Source organism: Aspergillus saccharolyticus (genome assembly GCF_003184585.1).
Source record: "Aspergillus saccharolyticus JOP 1030-1 unplaced genomic scaffold BP01scaffold_25, whole genome shotgun sequence".
NCBI classification, from domain to species: Eukaryota; Fungi; Ascomycota; class Eurotiomycetes; order Eurotiales; family Aspergillaceae; genus Aspergillus; species Aspergillus saccharolyticus.
In genome coordinates this window covers 101631-112018 of record NW_020290635.1, presented here as the reverse complement: position 1 = coordinate 112018, position 10388 = coordinate 101631, and the positions used below count along the sequence as shown (strand labels likewise).

Genomic DNA, 10388 nt, shown 5'->3' with positions numbered 1-10388 from the left:
TTTTACACAGCATGCTGCTGGCGTCCTACTACATGCTCATTACGAACACCATATCAATGCAAGTCTCTATAGCAATGGGTTGTGCACCCGTCTGAAATCAAGGCCAACCTTTTGCTTTGAACAGATGACCAGAAATCACTATCTCGGTGCATTGGCTGTTGAGATCTGGGGCCATGTGGTATCAGTTTACTGAGCACACTTTTCTCAATAGCCTCATTCTGTCTGGAAAATATGAGCCAATCGATGTAGAATGATGTCCAGAGAATGGAAGTACAAACAAGGCGCTCTTGATTAGAGCGAAGTGACAGGATCCTGACCTACGCGCCATTATCACAACGAACGGTATGCTTGAGGGTATACCAGGCATTGTCGCCTTGATCAGGCTTGAATGACGACGATTACAAAGAACTGAGTGGCTCACCACCACCGAAATGGCCGGTGGCTCTCCCTATCTGCACTGGGATAGTGGCTGTGATTGATCTGGACCAGTGCCTCGATCAGGATTAATAGCATTTCCCGCGTCATGTAGGCCGCCATAGCCACTGTGGTTTCGGAGGGCTTTCGTTATCAATGGGCCAGCTCTAATTGACAACCCCAGCGCGTGTACACGGTGCAAGTATAGCGAGGTTAAGGTCTCAACCTTTGTATCAAGCCTAGACAAATGTGGGTCCAAGCACTTAGCTTGCATCGTTATGCGTTTTCAGTGTTTCCCTTGGCAGTGCTATCCCAACCCCAGCCTCCGATCACTTCACCTGCCCAGACCAGGGTCTGATCATAACACTTAATATAGATGTGGAAGCGGCTCGGAGCCAGGGCCCTGGTAATGCAGATCGACATGCAGACGGAAAAGGCTGCATCTATAATAAGATCTGACAGACAGTCTGATCCAATCTACCTATGCTAAGGAAAAGGGCCCATGCGCGTAGGTCGACGGGGCCGCTTCACCAGAGAGAATCTGTAAGAGTAAAGCCACCTTCCCAGCGCCAGTCTTTGACGGACGGTTGTCTCAGGTTGAAATAAGCTCAGGTGGCTGTTGGCCAGGAGTGGCCGGCGGCGGCGCACAGGGATAGGATTCGCTAAGCGCCAGGGTGGGTGCGCATCGAGATTGGATTGTAAGCGCTCGCCTCCCGGCTCAACATCAGATCCTCCGGTGTAGTCGACAATTGGTCCTGCAGCCAGAGCAATGAGCTCGTTAGTATAGCACATTGAGTCTAGACCTAAGCTTTAGTTGTTGAAGGGTTGGGGAAAGGATTCAGGACGACTTGGAATGGAGACTTATATAAGGTCTTTGTATCTCATCGGAAGGCTTCAAACTTGAGTCAGGATAAAGATTTGCTTCACATTGTCTCACACTCTCCTTGTCTAGTATTTCTCCTTGGTCTTGATTGCACACTCTCTATTCTCCGATTGCGTTTATATATCACATACACTCCTTGGGCTCATTTCATAATCGTCACCGATCCTCCCTTTCCTCTCTCTGCATCAGCAATCCAAACAGTCAGATCAAACAACCCCAACCACACCACAACAACCACAATAGTAATCACTAATTTACATCTCCTTCAACGAAACTCCTCGTCAAAATGCCGCCCTACGGCCTCCTTGGCGCAACCTTCCTGATCGCGCGCGCCATCCAAATGTGCAGCCTCATCGCCATCATCGGGCTAACAGCCAACTTCATCTCGGAGATTGTCTCCAACAATGCCACTCCACCAGCCATCTTCATCGGTACCATCACCGTCGTGAGTGCTTGCTTGCCTAAAGATCACCAACCCAAACCCACCTCCCTCCCACTTGCGACACCCCAAACTAACACCCTCCATCCAATTGGGTCCAACTGAAAGACAAGCATCGCCGTAATCTACGCCTTCATCACCACAATCCTCTACGCCGACAACATCCTCCCCTTCCTGGCGGCCGCCATCATGGACACGCTGATCCTCATCGCCGTGATCGTTGTGGCCGTCATTCTGGGAAAACCGCTCTCCTACCTGCAATGCACCCAGATTGGAGCAACAGCAACCACCACCACAAACACCGACTCCTCGGCCTACACCTTCGCGACGCATCTAAGCAGCTACCTCGACCATTTGAACGGGAAGGTCAACTATACCAATTGGATTGGGGCGACTAAGGCGGTGTGTTTGGAGGCCAAGTCGATCTGGGGTTTGAGTATTGCTTTGTGGTGAGTGTTCGGGGCCTTCTCGCTGGGTGGAGGTTTGGTGGCACATGGAGCAGGGAAAAACTGACGATAGCAATGACGATAGTATCATGTTTTTCTTCTCCGCGATCTGCGGGATCGTACTCTGGCGACAGAAGAAGAAGGCCGGGGTGGAGAAGTTGGAGGGATAAAGAGAGATAGAGAAAGGCACGGAATCTCCCGTGTTCCATCGACAGACAACCACCCTTACCGGCGAGGAAGTTTCATGGATGATGTTTTCCAATTGACGAACTAACTAATTGACTACCTACCTAGTGCTGGTGTTGCTCCATGGGGAAAAAGATTAATTTTCGCAGTCAGCCGTGCTGTGCTGTGCTGTACCACAACCTCTTTTCCACCATCCTGTTTGCTTTTCTTTTTTCGTTTTTCTTTTGCTATGTGTGTTTGGCATGGATGTGTCCTCCTTCCTTTCATTTTGCTTTTGTTCGTGTTCCTATTTCTGTCCGATGATTTGAAACTGCTGTTCTTCATGTCTTTCGTTTGTCAGCCCCCAATTTTTCCCTATTTTCCTTTCATACACCATAACCTACTCCCCCCTTAAAGCTCCCTCATAGTACTATGTCATAATAATCCAAGCTAGCTCAAACAAACCCATCAAAAATAAATCAGCGGACAACAATCTATCATCCCGGAAAGAGAAAACTAAGAAAACAAACCAAACACCACACCTAAGCTCATCTCCAATCCTCCCACCCCCAAGGAAACGAAACAACAGAACTACCCCGAACTGACCGGCGGAATGACCGCCACCTCATCCCCTTCCGCAATCACTACTTCACGCCCCTCCTCCCCATCGACATCCACATATTCCTCGCGGACACTGATGCTGCAGCTGCGGAGCACCGCCTCCGTGATGCCGGGATATTGGGACTCCAGCAACGGGAAGAGCTCGACAAGCGGGAGCGGGGCGGGGAGGTGCTCCGTCTGCTTGCCCGTGTAGCTGGTGGCGGTGGAAAAGTAGTGGATTTGAAAGGTGGGGGACATATTTTCTGGTTTTCCCCCTTTTCTTGTTTGCGCTCTGCAGGGGATTTCTCAGAGAATCTTGTTAGCAGTCAAGTCTACGGCAAAGAAAGTGGGGTCGTGAAGGAGACAAACATTTGCAGGGATAGTGGTTGGTACTATTGAGGAGGGTGGACTTGTCAAGATACAGTAGAGGTAGATACATAACTACGGGGAGCTCTGCCGAATAATGAAAGATAGGCAGGCGATAAGCAACTCCGCACTAGCCACTAACTTTTAACTCCGTAAGTCATTCCGCCAACCCCTCCCTCTCTCTACACATACTCCGATGCACATTAAACACCACTTGTACAAAACAGTCATTAAGCTCTATTTGTCTCATTGTAGTCTAATTGCCCTCGATAAGAGCCTTGAATGCGCCCACCAGGTCCTGGCGAAGATCCTCCCAATTCTCCAGCCCAACACTAATCCGAAGCAACCGGCGGTCGACTGATGTGTCCGACATGGTCCGCCACTCGATAAGCGATTCAACCCCTCCAAGACTAGTAGCGTGGTCGAAGATAGCAAGCTTGCTAGGGAGCTTGCGCGCAAAATCCTCCGTTTTCATGGTTATTGAAAAAACAGGTCCAAATCCATTAGGCATCTGCTTCAACAACCACGACTCATCTTCCTTTTGCAGACTCGCATGAAACACACTCTCCAGAGCGGCCTGGACCAAGCCCTCATCGCTATCCATAGCGGGGTTCTGGGCGCAGAGGGCGTTGTGTAGCCACGAAACGAGCCTAGTCGCGTTCTCGCTCTGGCGCTGAACCCGCACTTCCAGAGTCCGAAGACTTCTCACGCCCAGCCAGCTCTCCATATTGCCCATAACGCTACCCAGGAAGATCCGGTCTTGAAGTAGCTGCTTGGCCCAGTCCTTCCGCTGAGTGGCTAGCACGCCGCAAAGAACATCGCTGTGACCCCCGAAATATTTAGAACCGGAGTGTAAAACCAGATCGGCGCCCCATTGGAACGGGTCTTGGAGGAATGGAGGCGCAAATGTGCCGTCAACAATTAGGTACGCCCCTCGAGAGTGCGCCTTCTTAGCATAGGCCTCGATGTTGAATGCTGTGCCCTCCGGGTTGACCGGCGTCTCCAAGTGAATCACATCACCCGCCTCCAACTCCTCCGCGGGACAGTTGAGATCCAGCTTCTGAAGGCCGGTCAGCCGGCTGAAGAGTGCGATCACACCATGACACCCATGGTAGCCATTGCCAATCGCGATACGGCGCGGGTTAAGCAGCGTCAGGGCTGCATGCAGAGCCGACAGTCCGGAGGAATAGCTAATAGCCTCGCCATTGAGAAGGGATGAAAGAATAGTCTCGAACCGCGTGGAGCTGGGAGCCGACAGTCTAGAGTAAATGTGTGCCGTCTTGTCCTGCTCTTTCTAAAATGCGACGGTGATTAGGAGTGCCCAGAAGACCGGTATGGGTAGACTAAGACATACGTCGCCCTGGAGATCCGCGAACGGCACGAGGTCGTCGGGATTGTCCGAATACCGGAAAGTAGTGGCAACGTGAATTGGAGGAGCAACGTCCGAGACCACATTTAGCGCATCGTCCGCATGGAGAGAACGTGTCGAGGTTCCCATTTCTCGATTTGCAGGAGCCATCTTGTGCTTGTATTTCAGGAAGATATAGCAGGAGGTAAGCCCGCGTAGGGAAGAAAGAAAAAGGATGTGCTATGTCACACGGGAAGGTATCAAGAGAAACAGACAGCAGATGTGGAAGTAAAAGGCGCCTGAGGGGAAGTCAAAGCCGGGGCCTGCGGCACGCCCTGCCGACAACATTTGAAACATGTGGGGAGGAAAGCAGAGGTGAGTCATCACGTGACGCATGCGGGGTGGAGCTGCGGTGACGTGACATTACGTGGGTTTGGGTCCAACACTCCAGATAAGAGGTTGGCCGCTGGCCGCTGTGAGATATGTGCATTCGAAATCATCATCTACCGTACCTCAGTTCTGAAGTAGGGGAGGAGGTCGTCAGGCTCGGAAACTATGATCGGCGAAGAGAACCCATCCGAGATGGTTCGCGGACAGATCCTGGAACGGCGGATTGGAAATTGGTTCGGTCTACAACCGGCGATTAGCTGTCTGCACAAGCAAGAGAGGGATAACAATCCGAGACATACCTGCTTCAGAGTCGAAGGCTATTGAGATATCATCATGTTCCATAGGATAATCAGGTGTGTCCAGAGAGACGAAGTTCGAGGCAGGATCGTCGTTGCATTTCGGCAATGCAAATTTAGCATCAACTATACGAACCCCGAATTTTCCGCTTTTGCCGAAAGACTCAAGGGTGTCGGTGCCCTTGAGGATGAAGTTCATGCACCTTCCGTACTGAAAATCACTCAGGAAGGCCACCAGCTGCACGACCTTGTCCCTACGAATCACCTGAACCCGAGCAAGACTGGATTCCCATTTCTTGGTGATGGGAACCACCATGCGACGCCGGGAAATAGCGAATGATGAAGCCACGCTGTCATCCTGTCAGCGAGAGGTAAAAAAAAAGTAGTAGACAGGTTGCTAAGAACCTACCTATCAAAGAGCACCTTGAATCCCGTCACAGCCCGCTGGAATGCATGGAGATCTAGCAAAATAGTTAGCGGAGGGCCTGCTTTAAGGACTGAGCAGATCATACCCTGCACGGTTGCAAAGTCGAATCGTCGAATCGTGGGATTCGCCATGATCTTCTCAAGTGAATCAGTCAATTTATTGGCCATCTCGGGTATGACCATGTTCTCCGCGACGGTGACAGTGAGATCTTTCTGGCCCGGTCGATATAGGCTAAGACCGGTTCGATTGTTGACATCGAGGCCGAGCTTCAGCTCGCCAGGACCTAGAATATGTTAGCTTAGCTTGCACGTGCACCCCCGCCAAATTACATACCAAGATTAAGCCGATCGGTAACCGAGCCCCATTCGGTCGCGATGAAGGCACGCAGATGCTCCGAAAGGACAGTAGGGCCATACCCGTGATCCGGTCGGCTATATTGCTCGTCTATGATCGAAATAGTACCAGCCGGAAACTGGATATGTTCCTTGGCGGGTCTTCCGGCGGCTCGATCCGCGGGTTGTTCCAGTGTGAAAGCCCGGATAGAGATATCGGGAGATTTGCCTTCCCGCTCCTGCGGCTGTATTCCCAAGAGGATGGAATGCAAAGTCGTTCGCTCTTCGAGCTCTTCGAATGCCAATAGCATAGATCTGGCTCTACCATCCTCCTTAACCTTCAGCAGAAAAGCGGGCGCCCCATCGTCACCACGAAGGAGGCCAAAGACTATGGGGGCGCCGTGTCCCAGAATGTGGCGCACACTGCTCAAGGTTTTAATTTTCGGACTGGTAAGGATCGCTATCCGGAAGCCCTGATGCTGCATGCGCTGGCCTGTACCCTCAGTCAACGGCACAATTCTCTCGAAAAGGCGTATGCGACACCTCTCAACAGGCTCGGGAGGGAATGCCTTGGGGGTCCCAGGGTCAATATAACGGAAACTCTTAAGGGTGTTCTCAAAGACCAAGGTCTCATTCTTTTCCGGCTTGAGGCTTGCTTCGGTCTTGGAGGTATATTGAACAATGTTCCAGATGTTCTTGAAGTCCTCTTCCTGGAATTGCACATGTAACTCGAAGCCGCGCGGCAGCTTGACGCGCATCGAGTATGAGCGGACATGCCAGCTCACACTTTCCCATGTAGGACCATTCTTTTTGTCCGATTGTATGATGATGTTTACCAGGTCGCTCTGGCTAGTAATGGCCGCAAAAACGTACCAATCCGCTCGGTCCCGGATGATGGATAACGCGCATGGTATCGGATGTTGCTTGTCATCATCGTCGCTCGACGTGATACAGACGTCCACGAACATGCTTCCATAACTGAAATAACGGTTGGTATCGCCAAGTGGCATCATCTGCACGAAGCTGTGCGCTTTGCCGGAGTTGTCCGCCAGGAGGGATTTCGTCGCCGTTCCCGATAAAATCGCGGCAACGTCGGGCGCAAATGCAGGATACTGAACCCAGACGGTGGTATCAATGTCGCTTGGTGAACGTTCCTGTGACAGCGTCATGAGAATATTGTTCCTCTTGATAGACATCGCCAGCGATCGCAGATGATTCAATATCGTTTGACTAAGGCTCAGTAGATCTGCCAGCTCCTTATTACCAGTCGTACTTGCCACGGCGAGCAAAGCATCAACACTCATTGAACCATATCGAGCCAGTTCCTCATGCTGAGGGACAATGTTCTCCGTTATCCACAGTGCCTTGGCGAGATCGACGATCGCCTGCTTCGCGCTCTCTGCGGGTCGAGTCTGAGGTGACCGAACACCAGAACTCGACGGGCGCGATCGCGCATAGGCTTCTAGTCTCTTCTTTCCGCGCAGAAACCACCACAGCGCCGCCCTCATCCATTCTGAGAGCGGAGTCCCAACCAGCGGCTTTGCACTTTCGGCGGCAACTTCAATTGGGTCCCGGAATTGTACTACATAAGCTTTCAGATCTGTAAAAGCAGTGTCGCCCAACTGGTTAGCAATTGACTTGAGGGAGAACTTGGGCGGCTGAGGACTGCGAGAGGTATCCCGCGCATCCCTACTAGACGGCCGGCTTGCAGCGTCTGGCAAAGGGAGGCTCGGAGCTGGCTGGCGAGTTGGAGAAGAAAGAGTATGCATATTGCTACTGGATGAGAGGACCGGAGAAAGAACGGGCCTCTCAGACGCCATAGACCGCGTGACTGAAGGGGGGCTTGGGGTATCTTGGAATGGATTATCCGGAGGGCTTATCTCTGTCTCCGAAATCGGAGGCGTCTCGTACGTCGAACTAGGGCTATCTGGAACCCTTAGAGCCGGTGATTGAGCTTCCTTCTCCTCCCCGGGCGATGTAGGTTCTTGGAGTCGATGTTGCAAAGCGAGACCTTCCTCAGCTTGCATTTTCGCCCGAACGCGCTGCGCAAACGAATTGGACTCAGGGGAGGCCCGAAATGAAAGACGAGATCCTCTTTCGCCTAAGCTCAAAGTCATCAAGAAATCTGCATCCTGGGCATTCTGGAGAAGGAGTGGCTTCCAGTCTTCGGCTCTTGTTCCAAGTGCCAATGCTTTGGGATGTTCACGGTTCCGCTCACGGGGGGTAGTCCCATCACCAGCTCCAAACGAGGTATCGAGACGCAATTGGGGAGGACCGTCCGGTTCAGACTTGCTATCCGATTCCGTGGATTCCAGACTTTGGGCTCTGTTTCGACACAACGAGATCTCCATTGTTGGGACCTCCACTTCATCTCCTCCTTCTCCGATGACCTCAGGCTTCCGTTCGGCAAACCTAACTTTTACTCCTTTACGAGGACGGCTCTTGTATGGAGGTTTCGTGAAGTCCGCGACTGGAGTGACATCATGGGCAGCTGTGATAGAGGATGAAGCATTGAGCACATCCTGAGCAGAGGGCCAACGACTGGCAGCATCGGGACGAAGCGGCCGCAATTCGCGCTGGGTAGCTGTCGCGCCGTAGGACAACGACTTTGAACGAGTGGGTGCCAGGAAGGCCTCAATCTGTTGGTCTGTAGATCCTCTAGCTTTTTTGTCCTTGGAGAACAGTTTCTCCCTCCAATGCGGCTTCTTGCTGTGTGCTTGTTTCTGTTCCTCGCCGAGGAAAGAGAACGGATCCTCTGTAGACATGCTGATCAGATTGTTGTGCGTATATTCCTTCGATCTGCTATGACGTCCTATACAGCATTGCCAGCTGAGACAAGTCCGTGTTTCCCCACCTGATTTGAAATTGCAGGTGCTCGTGCGCTGCTTGTGAAGGAGGTAGGGGGAGGATCGACAGGAGGAACTCCGGACAAAGCTTTGGAGGCGATTGCCAGGTAGCCGAGGATTAAGTATATCCGATTAAAAAGGCGCACCGGTGACTTTGAGAAGGCGAGAGGCGGATCACGGAAAACCCCAAGACGTGCGGTTCACGGAATTGTTTGTCAAGCGCTGTTGGACGAAATTTAAAAGCTGCAGTGAAGAGTCGAAGTCAACCAGTGCTGAAGTCAAGGATTCAGATTGCGACTAGAGGGATTTCCTAAGAATGAGGGGGAAGCAGGCGCTGATCGCCTTTGTTGACCGGTGTGGAGACGCGGACCAGCGATCTACCAAGACCAATTAAACCACCATTCAGGACGGAGACAGTGACAAAAAGGGAGAAAAGGTTGTCATGGAAGCAATGCTCAGGAATTGTCGCAAACGAGCCCGAGAGGAGCACAGAACCGGGAATAGGCAGTCACCTACATTAAAAGGCTAGATAATATGCCGAACAACAGTTGTATGCAGTTCGACTTGAGGGGAGCGCCTTACAGTTGCTCAATGCGCCGTCGGCTGTACTGTACAGATAAGAACTCTAGAAAGGGAGAGATCGCCAAGCGCCGGTCCAGCAGCTGCTTGTGACTTGTTCTGGAAAGAAACACCGGGTGCACGTAAGGAAGGAGGAAGAAGAAGAAAAAGAATAAGAAGAGGGGAAGAAAGAGTAGGAAGAGGAACAGAAGAAAGGGGAAGGAGAAGAGAGGAAGAGTGGAAATATGAGGGAGAGAGAGGATAAGTGAGTGAAGAGAGTAGAAGGAAATTAGAAGGAATTCATAAACAGACAGCTTCAGGAACTTTGAAAAAGAACATGTGGGCACAACAATGGGGGACGGTTGAACCCGTGGTATTAAGTCTCACTTGCGACCGACGAGGAATTATATTTGGGTTGAGGGGAGGAGGAGGAGGGTGGGGGGGTAACAGTCCCCAGAAAGAGAGTTCCTCAGGCAGTTCGCACTCTGCAGTACTTCCACTACAGTACCACCTACTAACAAACTACTAACTAACTAATTAACTATTCTATGTGAACAGTGCTAATTCCCCCGATCCAGTCTCTTCTTTTTCTTTTCGCTAGCTCCGAGCCATTCCCTGGCCTCTGCCATATATCAACTTATAGATCTACTGGAGCGATTGCGCTTCGCGACTATCCTCAATCACCGACTAAATGAACCTGTCTCCCTTTGCACAGTACTACTCCGATACTCTCCAGCCAAAGCTCACCGGGATTAGACTTACCGCATGTCTCACCAACAACTGGTCTCATCCATTGCCTTCTACCTATTATTATCATCCATGATACTCGAGTAGAAAAGTATAACTAACCGACTGACAAGCTTGAACCGCGCCCCCAT

General features: G+C 51.4%; 4 protein-coding genes across 4 annotated transcripts; 1 reads left to right on the top strand and 3 right to left on the bottom strand.

The window, feature by feature from the left end:
• Positions 1–1157: 1157 nt before the first annotated feature.
• On the top strand, positions 1158–2352 carry BP01DRAFT_344250 (uncharacterized protein; the record flags this gene model as incomplete). The annotated part of the gene is made up of 3 exons (XM_025573555.1): positions 1158–1742; positions 1845–2185; positions 2268–2352. The coding sequence occupies exons 1-3, from the start codon at positions 1584–1586 to the stop codon at positions 2350–2352; spliced, it is 585 nt and encodes a 194-aa protein (XP_025429602.1). The 5' UTR covers positions 1158–1583.
• A 171-nt stretch (positions 2353–2523) lies between these two features.
• Positions 2524–3360, bottom strand: BP01DRAFT_358338 (MoaD/ThiS family protein). Its single transcript, XM_025575408.1, has 2 exons — positions 3317–3360; positions 2524–3239 (listed from the first exon to the last, which is right to left on the bottom strand). The coding sequence occupies exon 2, from the start codon at positions 3203–3205 to the stop codon at positions 2939–2941; it is 267 nt and encodes an 88-aa protein (XP_025429601.1). The 5' UTR covers positions 3206–3239; positions 3317–3360; the 3' UTR covers positions 2524–2938.
• A 209-nt stretch (positions 3361–3569) lies between these two features.
• Positions 3570–4832, bottom strand: BP01DRAFT_375278 (cystathionine gamma-synthase; the record flags this gene model as incomplete). The annotated part of the gene is made up of 2 exons (XM_025576884.1): positions 3570–4607; positions 4668–4832. The coding sequence occupies 2 exons, from the start codon at positions 4830–4832 to the stop codon at positions 3570–3572; spliced, it is 1203 nt and encodes a 400-aa protein (XP_025429600.1).
• A 229-nt stretch (positions 4833–5061) lies between these two features.
• BP01DRAFT_95275 (uncharacterized protein) lies at positions 5062–9340 on the bottom strand. The gene is made up of 4 exons (XM_025580262.1): positions 6108–9340; positions 5860–6057; positions 5757–5808; positions 5062–5697 (listed from the first exon to the last, which is right to left on the bottom strand). Exons 1-4 carry the CDS (start codon positions 8869–8871, stop codon positions 5292–5294), a joined length of 3420 nt encoding a protein of 1139 aa, XP_025429599.1. The 5' UTR covers positions 8872–9340; the 3' UTR covers positions 5062–5291.
• Between the last annotated feature and the right edge of the window lie 1048 nt (positions 9341–10388).